Source organism: Lacerta agilis, chromosome 10, assembly GCF_009819535.1.
Source record: "Lacerta agilis isolate rLacAgi1 chromosome 10, rLacAgi1.pri, whole genome shotgun sequence".
Classification (NCBI taxonomy): Eukaryota; Metazoa; Chordata; class Lepidosauria; order Squamata; family Lacertidae; genus Lacerta; species Lacerta agilis.
The window spans coordinates 14,408,969-14,423,819 of NC_046321.1; the positions used below are offsets into that span (position 1 = coordinate 14,408,969).

General features: G+C 44.1%; 1 protein-coding gene across 1 annotated transcript in view; it reads right to left on the bottom strand.

The window, feature by feature from the left end:
* The window catches only part of PTPRO (protein tyrosine phosphatase receptor type O), a 135,769-nt gene that overhangs the window by 23,488 nt on the left and 97,430 nt on the right, over positions 1-14,851 (bottom strand). Inside the window, 4 exon segments of the mRNA XM_033162275.1 lie at positions 754-837; positions 4,960-5,028; positions 7,036-7,156; positions 7,680-7,812. Of these exon segments, the coding sequence (XP_033018166.1) occupies positions 754-837; positions 4,960-5,028; positions 7,036-7,156; positions 7,680-7,812 (407 nt within the window).

Genomic DNA, 14,851 nt, shown 5'->3' on the forward strand with positions numbered 1-14,851 from the left:
ATAACCTGAAAGGACATTTGCTTTCGTAAAAAGAAACTTCTGGATAATCGTCACATCAGGGATGGGTGAAAGCTTAGCCATATCTCAAAATATGCAGGGTTCATTCATTCATTCATTCATTCATTCATTTAATATCCTGCCCTTTCTCCCAAAGCAGCCCAGAGTAGCAAATGTATCAATAATAAAACTTGATTTGTAAAAACAGTTTACAGATTTCCAAAAGCAGGTATCTTAGGCTTTCTAAGAGCAGTGTGTTTAGGCCATCAAATCTCCAAGTAAACAGGGATGTTTACTGCCACTGAAAAGGCCGCCATGGGTCAACGCCAACCAAGGAGCCCCCAGTTGGCACCCCCAGTTGGCAACAGTATCCAACGACGTTGTCCCATTCACGGAAGGATTTCTGCTTGCCCATCCCTCTCTCCTCACTGTGTGTGCCCCAGATTTGCCCTTGGGAAGAAGTTCCGCTGTGCAAGCGGAAGTCCTTCTGCAAACAGAACAGCTTTGTCTGATACAACCCTGAAGTTTCTTGGGCATGGCTACGCAGAGTTCTGTGCAACTCCCCCCAATTTCCTCCCCGCCCAATCATAAAATGGGTGCAAGGGGCAAAGTTCCCTCTTGCTTTTTGTATTTCAAGAGTTGAACTCCGTTTTAACACCGACAACGTATTCAACAAAGATGGAGCAAACCCAGCAGGAAATGAAAACTTTTTTGGTTACCGCCGAGGAAGAAGCAAGCTATTTGATGCAGACTTACCAAGGGTTAATATAAAACGCCAAGAGATAATCAGTCCATAGGCAGGAAGGCAACAGGGTTAGGAAAGCAAATACACTCCTACGCCTGTGAGTATTAATAGATAATATGCAGAGAGATTAACAATTGAAGTCATGAGGATTAGTATGACAAGCAAGAGATCAACAGGTCACATGGTAAAATCTAGACAGACAGCCCGGAAGTAGAGGTAGGGGTGTTAGAAGCCCTAGCTAAGACCATGGGCATAGTCAAGGCTATATAATGGGGGGAAATGGAATTGGTCCCTGTTTTCTGGGATGCAGCAACCAACTACACTGCGTGGAGTCAACCAGCTACACCCCACACTATACACCAACAATCATATCCCCTTTTAAACCTCCCCAGGGACCCTCTTGCCACACCAGAGGCTCAAGTAAATTCATAGCATTGGGCTGCTCTGTTTGGGGTTCCTTATTAGCGTAACTCCAGCTTGGATCATTAATTAGCTAGAGTGTTTGATCTTCCGCCTTTGGTGCCAATATCAAAGAAGGCCCCCCCCCCGAAAAGAGGATTAATGATTGCTGTGGAGGGCTCTCTGCTTCTGCGAGCTCAAAGAGGGAATAAAGGTTGATTTCCGCTTAGTTCATTAGCTGCATCAATATTTACAGGGCTTGCTGGTGGCTTTCATTCAGTTTGGGAAGTTTTTTATCATCAAAAGACTTGCTTCGCCACCATATCAAATCAATTTTGCCAGTTGCGCCAGCCGGCTGCACCTCATAAAATCTGCAAAATACCTTCACGTCTGCCTGCTCCCCTATACCAGCCCTTTAACTGATTGGCCCATGGTCTTGGGGTCTTCCACATGGTGACATCCGGGGTCTCATCTGCACATCACGGTAAGCCAAAGCTGGTTACCAGATGAGCTACCGGTAATCAAAGCATCAATAACCGCTCGAGGGCACTTACAATTCAGAATAGGAGATGAGAGAGAATATTATATTATATTATATTATATTATATTATATTATATTATATTATATTATATTATATTATATTATATTATATTATATTATATTATAATATTCTGAACGATTTTTTCAAATGACTTGCATTTCAAGGTTACCAGGATTGCTCAAACATGAGGGATCTCAAAGGAGCTTGCAACCGCAATTGTTCCTCCTCAGCTTTCTAGAGTGGGCTACTGGTTTAGATCTAATGAGACAGGAACAGAGGAAGATGCTGTAGACCAAGTCTGACCTTTGGTCCATCCTGTTCAGTACTGTCTGCGCTGACTGGCAGCAGCTCTCCAGGAGTTCAGACTGAGGACATTCCCAGCCCTCCCTGGATATGCCAGAGATTGAACCTGGGGGGCCTTCTGCATGCAAAGCAGGTGTTCTGTCACTGAGCTACAGTCCTTGCCTAGGATTCTGGATTTCAGAGAAGCGGAAGCTAGCAGGAGGTATTCAGAAACTGAGAAGAAGGAGGAAGCATCTCAATAGACATGTTTAGGATTTCATGACATGACCCTAAGCACGTTGACTTTGTACTGGCTGAAATACTTGGAGGGAACTTCCAAAGTTATCTGTGGGTCTAAATATGTTTTAAATTAATAAGTCCTTGAAGAGAAAGCCATACAGGTCTCTCTGCTTTGCGCTCTCTCTTTCTCTCTCTCTCTGCCAATATTTATAGAAAGACAGAAGAGGTCCCAAGGGTCATCTAGTCCAACCCCCTTGATTATCATTTGGGAGACACCAGGCTTGGTATACAAAACACCTGCAGTGTGGAAGAAATGGGTTTCATGGGTGAACAAGAGCATTAACCGATGATCCCTTAAGTATTTTTTCTCATTGCAGGACTCATAGCAGATTCATTGACCAGGTTTTCTTGACTCTTTATTGCTATGGGAGATTATATGTCCAGGGGAAGAAAAAGTAGCATCTGTCTTCCCTGACTCACATAACCAGATGCTTGAGCATTGCAGTTTCTCAGTGGAAATAGCTAATGATGAAAGGCATGACCTCAATCAAATGCAATGCAATGCTTAAAGAGGTCAAAGAGGACGATGAAGGAGAGCTCTAGGTGTACTGTACAGTTTTGTTGTATGGACAGCTTTGGGAAGAATTTTGTTCTTGGAAGGCGGTACGGAAATTTATTTAGATAATGAATAAATAGTTTTTTTTCAGTGCCGTGTGGCCTCTGGAAGGCTGTGGGGGAAGGAAAGGAACCCTTTTGTCTGAAAAAGGGCCCCCTGTTCTAGGGCTGCTTCCCAGAGGCGATGTGACTGCAAGTAAACAAAGGGACTGGTGACCTCCTGCTTCTGTGGCACTATTTTGGTCGAAAATTTCTGCTCTTAAACCCTGCAGACAATAGCCACAATTTTAAGCATTGCAGGAAAAGGGAAGAATTTCAGCCAGGGGGATGTAAATTCACATTATTTATTTTTGCAAGCTGGTTTGAGTTAGGATTCTGGTGCACGGCGATTCCGCAGCTGCCTTCTTCTCCTGGACCAACCAAGTTGGTGGAGTGGCACCGTCGCGAGCTGTACAGCTGCATGGAACTCTGCTTGACTAAAGAGCAGTCCTGTGCAGCCTGAAGTCTTGCCATCTTCTTCTGTCAGCTGAGGTGTATGAGCAAAAGACATCAGCAGGGTTATTTTGTTGATGGAAAGAGCCAGGTGCAAAGAGGTGAAAGCTACTCCATCGGCTCAGGAGGAAAGACAAGGAACGTCAACTCTGCGTGGACTGTTTTCCATTGCATCTGGTAGTCATTATAATAACGTTGTATCTAATAACTAGTCCCTGAGTTTGCTTTTTCACCATTTCCCTCCCTTTCCCCACCATACCTTTTAGATTACAAGTTTGGGGGCAAGATAAATAAATAAAATCTTGGAAAAGATTATTTTTAAAAAAACCTCTTGCAAAAAAAAAAAAATCTGTTAAAAGAATCAAGTCCTTTAAAATTTTTCTAAAAATGTCTTTAAAATAACCCTTCCAATTTTTTTTTTAAATTTCCAATAGCACCTTACAGAACTAGGTGTTTTTAAATAATCTTTTCCAAGATTTGTTTTATTTCATCATAGAATCATAGAGTTGGAAGAGACCACAAGGGCCATCCAGTCCAACCCCCTGCCAAGCAGGAAACACCATCAAAGCATTCCTGACAGATGGCTGTCAAGCCTCCGCTTAAAGACCTCCAAAGAAGGAGACTCCACCACACTCCTTAGGAGCAAATTCCACTGTCAAACAGCTCTTACTGTCAGGAAGTTCTTCCTAATGTTTAGGTGGAATCTTCTTTCTTGTAGTTTGAATCCATTGCTCTGTGTCCGCTTCTCTGGAGCAGCAGAAAACAACCTTTATCCCTCTTCTATGTGACATCCCTTTATATATTTGAACATGGTTATCATATCACCCCTTAACCTTTCCTTCTCCAAGCTAAACATACCCAGCTCCCTAAGCCGTTCCTCATAAGGCATCGATTCCAGGCCTTTGAACATTTTGGTTGCCCTCCTCTGGACACGTTCCAGCTTATCCGTATCCTTCTTGAACTGTGGTGCCCAGAACTGGACACAGTACTCCAGGTGAGGTCTGACCAGAGCAGAATATAGTGGTACTATTACTTCCCTTGATCTAGATGCTATACTCCTATTGATGCAGCCCAGAATTGCATTGGCTTTTTTAGCTGCTGCATCACACTGTTGACTCATGTCAAGTTTATGGGTTTATGGTCTACCAAGACTCCTAGATCCTTTTCAGATGTACTGCTCTCAAGCCAGGTGTCACCCATCCTGTATTTGTGCCTTTCATTTATTTATTTTTTGCCCAAGTGTAGTCCTTTACATTTCTTCCTGTTAAAATTCATCTTTTTAGCTTTGGCCCAGTTCTCTAATCTGTTAAGGTCATTTTGAAGTGTGATTTATTTCAACTACAGCAGACCAACACAGCTACCTACCTGAATCTAGATGTGTGGGGGCCGGGAGCTGCTCTGAGGGAGTTTTTTGGGGGGAGGAATGGGGTAAAAATCCTACAGATGAATAAATAATATAAAATAGGTCCTATTTATAATGTGGGAACCAACTCCTAATGTTTGAATTGCAATATCTATCTCACAGCAAACATGATTTAGAGTTAGGGCCCCACCCCCCCAAAAAAACCCCAAACCCCCAATACACATCAAGAGAAGGAGCCAGGCAGATGTAAGAGTGGCTGTAATAAATCTTTGGGCATCGCTTACCAGTTATATGGCAGTTTTCCATCTCTCTCCAATGAAGCGAAGTTCACAAAGGTTCCAGCTCCACATTCCCTGGTATTGGAAGAAGACCTCAAGTGATTATTGGTAGATCGGCCTCTGTCTCTCTCACTATCTTTTATCTGTCCTGGGTCTGCCTTTTCCTTCCCTCCTTCTTACTAGATCAATAAATTTGTCCGTGATGAAAATACACCCCCACTGAACACAGCGAGGCTGACTTCTGACCAAGCATGGTTAAGCGTCAAACCAGACACAGCAATAGAGATCAGAGACCAGAATCTCTCAGGTTCTTCCCCTTCACCCTGCAGTAGAGGGTTTCCCAAACGTGCGCCCCCAGCTGTTTTTGGACTACAACTCCCATCCTCCCTAGCTAGCAGGGCCAGGGATGATGGGGATTGCAGTCTAAAAACAGCTGGAGACCCAAGCTTAGTAAGCCACGTCCCGATGTAATAGAGAACTGAGTGTCACAGTGCTGCTCCAGCCTTCCCTCCCCAGCAACTGCAAAATTGGTTAACAGAACAATTAAGAGCCAGTAGATCTGATTGCAACCTTTGGTAGCCGGCAATATTTATCCTCGGTTCCGTAACATCTGCATTTGTACCGGTGAGCAAACTCAAGGAGGAGCATTGCATTTATTGCCAGGTCATGGAATAGAAAAAGATGGTGAGCATCACCTAGATAACAGCTGTAGCTATAAATAAGAGCCAAGCAGACATAATCCAATTTAAAAGAGCTCTGCTATTCCAAGTGCACATGTTTCACCTGAAATGTGTACAGTACATCAAATACATCCCATTTAATAAAACACCATGTCTGCAGGAGAACCAATTAACATCCCCCCTTTCTCTCTCTCAAAGTGATGCTTTGAAATGCAATTACATACCTTGTTAACCTTGAAAGGAAAGAGGAAATTATTTTTATGCACAGTGTGCATGGAAATTGTAAGGAAATGGGGAGCCTTAATCCTTCTGCAAGGCTTCCATTGACAGATGTTTGCAGAATGAATCCATGATGGGATTAACTTGGCAACTGGGATGAGGACAGTCCTTGGACAAAGGGTGGGAGTTTCAGGGGTGGTGAAGGTCGTGCAAACAAGTTTGCTGCAGTGGGGCATGGGATCACCAATTGCTTATTAGTTAATTCATTTGGATATGTGTAAGTAAGGAAACCACTTGTTGCTTATCACTTAAGAGATGGACATATTGGAGGAGAATACCTGGTTTAGCTATGGTGCAGCCATACATAATCATAGAATTTTAGATTTGAAAGGAGCTCTAGGGGGTCAGCTCATCCAATTCCCTTCTGCCCGTGTCAGGTCCAGCCCAGTCCAAATCTGGAAGCTGAGGTCTTCTGAACCTAGACATTCCAACCACAAGACTGGAGGTCTGCACACAAACTGCCTAGCCTGTCTGGGCAGCCCAGAACCTCCATAAACACTGCCCAGGCTTGCGTCCCAGGGAGGTCACTTGCGTGCTGCTAACACAGCGGATTGACTTCACCCCCAAAGGTGCACTCCATTGTCTCTCAAGACAGACAGAACAACAACAACCACCTGGGGTTGCTGGGGATTGAAATTCTGTGTGCATAGCAGATGCTCTCTCATTGAGTTACAATCCTTTTGAGCTCCTTCAACTGTTCCTCATATGGCATGCTTCATCACAATATAAATTATGGGTCTTGTAAGAACATTAGAAGAGTCTTGCTGGACCAGGCCAATGGTCCATCTAGTCCAGCATCCAGTTCTCACAGTGGCCAACCAGATACCTGTGGGAAACCCACAAGCAGAACCTGAGCACAAGAGCCCTCTCCTGGTATCCATAGGCATAGTACCTCCAAGGTGGAGGTCGAACATCGCCATCATTGCTAGAAGCCACTGAGCTTTGGGGAAAATTCTCCATGAATTTGTCCAATCCTCTTTAAAAGCCATCCCAGTTGGTGGTCAACACCACTTATTGTGTAAGCGATATGCAGTGGCCCAAGTCCCTAGCTCAGCATGACACACTGTTGCTCCATTCGCCATTTACAAACCATCACTGGCATTAGAAGTCAAAGCTGACCTACCTGGCCATTTGCAGGTGTTTTCTCCGAAGGACCACAAGAGTGACCAGCAGCAGGCCTATCAAAAGGATGCTCAAGATAGCTAGGACAGAGATGACCACCACGTTGGGATTCATTTCCGTAACTGAAAATGCAAGGAGGAGGAGCCAGGTTAAGGAACGATACCAAGACATGCTAAGGAAAAGACAGCAATATGTGGAGTGTTGTTCCTGAATAATTTCTGCTAACAATAGTTTCTCAGAGAGCAGTTCCACAATGACTGTGGAAGTCCCTACAGGGGTCCTTTACAAAAAGTATATACTGACAAAAAATGATGGACAATTGACCAAAAAAATGCAAATGGTGGACTCTCGGTTCCTTGGCAGGCAAAATGTAATAACAAGCTCAACAACTGACAATTTCATGCCCAAAAGGTAGCATCTGACTAATAACTCGATGCTTAGGAATCCACATTGTGCCTCATATGGTCTTCTGCCACATCTCAATCTTAGACGAGGGTCATCAAGCCCAACCCTTTGTAATGCAGGAATCTTCTGAAAACCTTTTTGTGGGTATTTTCCACAGGTCCTTGCCCTATGGTCGTCTTTTTTTTGGGGGGGGGAGAGAAATGGGTGAAGTGAGTGAAGAATCAAAGAAATTCAGCTCACCCATTGTGGAGACAGCAATGAAGGTGGGGATGCTGGGGCTGTTGTGGCTGAAGGTGGTCACACTGCAGTTGTAGGACGTGGCAGGCAGGAGGCTGGAGATGGTCACTACGTGCGAAGAAACCATAACAGGCTCCTAAATGTATTTGGGGGGACAAGGGAAGAGTTTGTGGTTAGTGATCACTCTGATTATTATATGCCTTCCCCACCACCACCACCACAAGCAAATGCAGGCTAAACTCCTGTATGTGCTTAGAATCATAGAATTGGAGAAGACCCCAAGGGTCATGCAGCCCCATCCCCTGCAATGCAGGAATCTCAACTGAAGCATTCATGACAGATGCCGGGTGGCTTACCAGAAAGCAAGCCCCATTTACCCCTGAGGGCCTTAGTTCTGAGTAGACATGCATGGAGGAGAGGGTGCAATGTTTGGGGTTTCTTAGATTCGGAAGAGGGGGAGAGCAACCAATAGTGGACATGATAAGGTGTATAAAATCAAAGTGTGGAGAAAGTTGTTTTAAGAATTTTAAGGTCTCAAATATAGAATAAATATTCATGAATGCACACATATCTAAATATATGGACCATGTGTCTGAAACAGTACAGGAGAGCAACCCTGACACCATTTTGACTCTCCCAATGACCTCAAATATTCCTTTATCAGGTATCCTAGCAGACAGGATTTCTGCTGCAGACAGCCTCCTATGATGTATGTATGATGATTTGGGGGGTGTTCTTTGGCTAAGGGGGTTGGGCAATGTCAAAAGTCTTTAAAGGTGCTTGCACACTTTTGTTCAAGGTCTTTCCAAGGTCTTGGAAGGAGGGGAGGGAACTCTGTTTCAACAACAACAACAAAAAATATCTGCCTTGCTTTCCACTGGATCCTGCTTCCACCCATTCTTCTCTGACTGATCATCAACTTAGGGGACTCAGAGTAGGGCAGCAAAAGTCAAAACCCAATTTTTACATCAAAGTGGACAGGGAGAGGTTTCGATCCGATGAAGCTGAACGCTGGATGATTCAAGATGGCAAAAGCAAGCACTTCTTCACACATGGCTAAACTGTGGGATTCCTGCCACAAGAGATTGTGGTGGCCTGCCAACACTGTCCCACTTAAAGGATAGGTTTGTGAGTGTTGCAACTCCTGCTTTGCATGGAAAACCACACCATTCAGATCTCTGCATATTTGTACTCATATACTCATTGTGGATAACTTAGATACTGGCCTTTGCACAAGCCGCAGAGTGTTTGCAAGAAAAACGAATGTGATTAAAAGAACTTATCAAATCCGTAAAATACTGTCACCCTTAAAAACAGTAGCACAACAACTCATTAAACTTAAGTTATGGATAGCAGCAGTGTGGGGCAGCAACAATGCATTCTCAAGCTGTACAGTGGTATCTCAGGTTTCATACGCTTCAGGTTGCATACGCTTCAGGTTACATACTCCACTAACCCAGAAATAACGCTTCAGGTTAAGAACTTTGCTTCAGGATAAGAACAGAAATTGTGCTCTGGCAGTGCAGCGGCAGCGGGAGGCCCCATTAGCTAAAGTGGTGCCTCAGGTTAAGAACAGTTTCAGGTTAAGAAAGGACCTCCGGAACAAATTAAGTACCTGTACATAACCAGAGGTACCACTGTACAGTCCTGGGAAGGCTGTAGCATGTGACAGAGACAAATGTGGAATTTAGCTCTTCCGTTCCTGACCACAGCATGCCGTGCAGGAAGGCGATAAAGCCAAATAATGTTGTTTTTGTTGTTCAGTCGTTCAGACTCTTCGTGACCCCATGGACCAGAGCACGCCAGGCACGCCTATCCTTCACTGCCTCTCGCAGTTTGGCCAAACTCATGTTAGTAGCTTCGAGAACACTGTCCAACCATCTCATCCTCTGTCGTCTCCTTCTCCTTGAGCCCTCCATCTTTCCCAACATCAGGGTCTTTTCTAGGGAGTCTTCTCTTCTCATGAGGTGGCCAAAGTACTGGAGCCTCAACTTCAGGATCTGTCCTTCTAGTGAGCACTCAGGGCTGATTTCTTTGAGAATGGATAGGTTTGATCTTCTTGCAGTCCATGGGACTCTCAAGAGTCTCCTCCAGCACCATAATTCAAAAGCATCAATTCTACGGCGATCAGCCTTCTTGATGGTCCAGCTCTCACTTCCGTACATTACTACTGGGAAAACCGTAGCTTTAACTATACAGACCTTTGTCGGCAAGGTGATGTCTTTGCTTTTTAAGATGCTGTCTAGGTTTGACATTGCTTTTCTCCCAAGAAGTAGGCGTCTTCTAATTTCGTGACTGCTGTCACCATCTGCAGTGATCATGGAACCCAAGAAAGTGAAATCTCTCACTGCCTCCATTTCTTCCCCTTCTATTTGCCAGGAGGTGATGGGACCAGTGGCCATGATCTTAGTTTTTTTGATTTTGAGCTTCAGACCATATTTTGCGCTCTCTTCTTTCACCCTCATTAAAAGGTTCTTTAATTCTTCCTCACTTTCTGCCATCAAGGTAGTATCATCAGCATATCTGAGGTTGTTGATATTTTTTCCAGCAATCTTAATTCCGCTTGGGGATTCATCCAGTACAGCCTTTCGCATGAGGAATTCTGCATATAAGTTAAATAAGCAGGGAGACAATATACAGCCTTGTCGTACTCCTTTCCCAATTTTGAACCAATCAGTTGTTCCATATCCAGTTCTAACTGTAGCTTCTTGTCCCATGTAGAGATTTCTCAGGAGACAAATGAGGTGATCCGGCACTCCCAAATAATGACAAAAGCACAAATCAACAGTTTCGTCATAGTAACTCCGTGACCCTTTTTGTTTCTTCCTAGCTTTGTAACCAGTTCTGGAACAGTGATGTAACTCAGGCCAGCACATGGCAAAGGCAAGAGATGCTGTCCTAGGCCTAGACGAAGCAAGCAGACGGGGCAAAGTCTTTCTTTTAGCAGAGGCCTCTGAGGCTGCATTCAGGCATTTCCACATATCCTGTTACTTTCCACATAATATTTGAGCTTTCACAGGATTTAAAAGCCACAAATCCAGCAGAATCTAGTGGAAGTTTATTGCTCATTTCCATGTTAATTGGTTCTAGACATAATCCCTTTGCGACCCCATTAACACCCCCAAAATTGCAGAAGTCAAGTCACAATTTGGGGCCCTATCCCAGAATGCTGTTCTTTCCTGCTGTGTGGAACTGTTGTGTAATTAAAACGCGCTGAGGAAAACTGCACATAAATAAAGGAATGCAAATAAACCACTTGCTTTGTTTTAATTACAGAAAAATAAAATAACGGAAAGTATACTACATCTTCAGAACTTTACAGAAACATGACCCCAGCCAAAAGCCCACCCGCCAGGGGTGCAGGCTAGATGCATAACACTCCTTTTATACAACATATCATTACTCAATCACCATAAACGTAGCAACACCTGTTGTACAGTTCCACAGCTGCTAAACTAGATCGCAGGATTACAGTCTAACTTTTAAAGAGGTATACATCAGTGGAACACTAATGAACTTTAAATAAACCATTCAACAGGAACAGCCAGCAATGTTGTCCACTGGTGTTTGCTCACATGCCATGCCACACCCACCAGAGTGAATGAAATTTGGCGTGACCTGCCAACAAGCCACAGTTCCACAATGCAACTGCCATGTGAAAGGAACATGCTAGCGTTACAATCAGAAAAACTAACACAATATTCCCCTCATCTGAATGCACCCTTAGAAGGGTGAAGCAGCATAGAGAGATGGAAACCGAAAGCTGTGACAATGCAACAAGAGAAAAACCTCAGGAAGATCATCAACAAATGACCACCGTCTACTTTTTCATACCACCCAGAATCTTGGGTGTGCTTTCGTTTTTACTGACGTTTGTGGAATACAATTATTTTATACCAGAGTAGAAATAAAGTATATCATAAAAGTACAGTGGTACCTCGGGTTAAGAACTGAATTCGTTCTGGAGGTCCGTTCTTAACCTGAAACTGTTCTTAACCTGAGGTACCACTTTAGCTAATGGGGCCTCCCGCTGCCGCCGTGCAATTTCTGTTCTCATCCTGAGGTAAAGTTCTTAACCTGAGGTACTATTTCTGGGTTAGCGGAGTCTGTAACCTGAAGCGTCTGTAACCCGAGGTACCACTGTATATCAACAAACGATTATTAATGTGTTTTCAGCCTTTCTACGCAGCCATGTTGGATCCCCCACCAATACCTCTATAACTCAGTTATTAAAATAAAGAAAATGATGCCTTAATTCTGCCACACACCAGGTTAGGAACTGAGTCTTTGGGGGAAGCCATGTGCTTTCAATGCAGTGTGGATGTGACCAAGAAAACAAGAAGTGGTGTTCTAATGAAGGGTGCAAACTGTAACTAGTTTTACGTTTTAGATGTAGAGCTACAACCACAGCATAAAGTTGGAAGCCCACAATTATCACCGGCCAAAGAGGCCACTTGCTTGTTTCCCCATCTCTGGCATATTATTGCTGGCTTTCCCTTTTGCATTCAAAGCCAGAACTCCCAGGGGGGAAACCCTCAGGCTTCCCCCCCCCCCCCTTGTAACAGAACCACAGAAATTGAAAAAAAGGGAAGAGCTTCCTTTCGCATGAATTGCACTTTGCTGCAGATTGCCAAACTGCTGGATACAAAAATACTAAAGGATTGTATTTCTGGGTACTAGTGGCTAAGTGTCCTACTTTACAGAAAACCTTCATCTACTTGAAGGACTGTTAAAGGACAGTCCTCTATTTGAAGGAGTCCTCCCTTTTACAGGCTCTCCGCTCCAAGTCCTGTTTAAGAGTAAAACAGCCATAAGAAGGGAGAACAAGAAGGCTCTCAAAGGGACCCATCGACCACAAGCACTTTGTCAGAAGACTCAACAGGCACACAGCTCACGTGGTCACAGCCTTTGCCACTGTAGTGAGATATATGGCATTTGTCTTTAAATTATAGTAATTATACTCAAGTCTGCAACTGTTTGTATGCATTGACACATTCAATTTTATGCAAATAGGTGCCCCCTTTTGGGTGATATATATATATATAGCCCAGATGTCATCAAAGTTGTGCCCTGTGGAAGTTTTGGACTTCAACTCCCATCATCCCTCACCAATGGCAATGACAGCCACTGCTGATGGGAGCTGGAGTCCACAACATCATGTCTTGAGTAGTTGTTTAGAAGATCTGTGGGCAAGGAAGGGCTGTAGCTCAGTGGCAGAGCAGCTGCCTTGCACCCCTCTCTGAAACTCTGGAGAACCCCTGCCAATCATACTGAGCTAAATGGGCCAATGGTTTGACTCAGTATAAGGCAGCTTCCTTGGTTCCTAGATGTAAGAGAGAATTACATTGGGAGCACCTTATCTCCCACTTGCACAAGAATCATAGAATCATAGAGTTGGAAGAGACCACAAGGGACACCCAGTCCAACCCCCTGCCAAGCAGGAAACACTATCAAAGCATTCCCGACAGATGGCTGTCAAGCCTCTGCTTAAAGATCTCCAAAGAAGGAGACTCCACCACACTCCTTGGCAGCAAATTCCACTGTCGAACAGCTCTTACTGTCAGGAAGTTCTTCCTAATGTTTAGGTGGAATCTTCTTTCTTGTAGTTTGAATCCATTGCCCCGTGCCCGCTTCTCTGGAGCAGCAGAAAACAACCTTTCACCCTGCTCTATATGACATCCTTTTATATATTTGAACATGGCTATCATATCACCCAATGGAGGCAGTGAGAGATTTCACTTTCTTGGGTTCCATGATCACTGCAGATGGTGACAGCAGTCACGAAATTAGAAGACGCCTGCTTCTTGGGAGAAAAGCAATGTCAAACCTAGACAGCATCTTAAAAAGCAAAGACATCACCTTGCCGACAAAGGTCCGTATAGTTAAAGCTATGGTTTTCCCAATAGTAATGTACGGAAGTGAGAGCTGGACCATCAAGAAGGCTGATCGCCGAAGAATTGATGCTTTTGAATTCTGGTGCTGGAGGAGACTTTTGAGAGTCCCATGGACTGCAAGAAGATCAAACCTATCCATTCTCAAAGAAATCAGCCCTGAGTGCTCACTAGAAGGACAGGTCCTGAAGTTGAGGCTCCAGTACTTTGGCCACCTCATGAGAAGAGAAGACTCCCTAGAAAAGACCCTGATGTTGGGAAAGATGGAGGGCACAAGGAGAAGGGGGCGACAGAGGATGAGATGGTTGGACAGTGTTCTCGAAGTGACTGGCATGAGTTTGGCCAAACTGCGAGAGGCAGTGAAGGATAGGCGTGCCTGGCGTGCTCTGGTCCATGGGGTCACGAAGAGTCGGACACGACTGAACGACTGAACAACAACAACAACAACATCATATCACCCCTTAAGCTTCTCTTCTCCGGGCTAAACATACCCAGCTCCCTAAGCCGTTCCTCATAAGGCATTGTTTCCAGGCCTTTGACCATTTTGGTTGCCCTCTTCTGGAAACGTTCCAGCTTATCAGTATCCTTCTTGAACTGTGGTGCCCAGAACTGGACACAGTATTCCAGGTGAGGTCTGACCAGAGCAGAATATAGTGGTACTATTACTTCCCTTGATCTAGACGCTATACTCCTATTGATGCAGCCCAGAATTGCATTGGCTTTTTTAGCTGCTGCATCACACTGTTGACTCAAGAAGATGCATCCATTCCAGTTCCCCCTTTCTGCACTAAAGATATAGGAGCCCTGTTTCCCTCTGCATTTGGTCATCCCCAAACTACACTGCACTTCAGGAAAATCACACCCTCCCATTCGGATCTTAAAAAGGCACCTGTATTGCAGTTTTGAAAACACGCAAAGCTATTTAAATATAACAAATAGGGCTGGACGTTGCACATTATGGAATTACCTTTTCAATGATTGATTTCTGGGAGGCAAATTGAATGGGCAAACGAAAACGTTAATTGGTGGGACTCATAAGGACACATTCATGTTGTGAAGCAACCTTGGTCCTGATGCGCTAATATAATGAGGGAATCAGAAAAGTATCAAAACTATATCTCTTTCAGGTGTCAAGAAGAAGATCAATTAAAAGAGGTGTGGGAAAAGGAGACAACAGGGCAGATAGATAATCAACGCATGGGGGGAAATGTGGGAGAAACGTACATTGAAAATGTTGTTTATAAGGATAAAAGAAAATTATTATAATCTGGAGGTGATATTTAA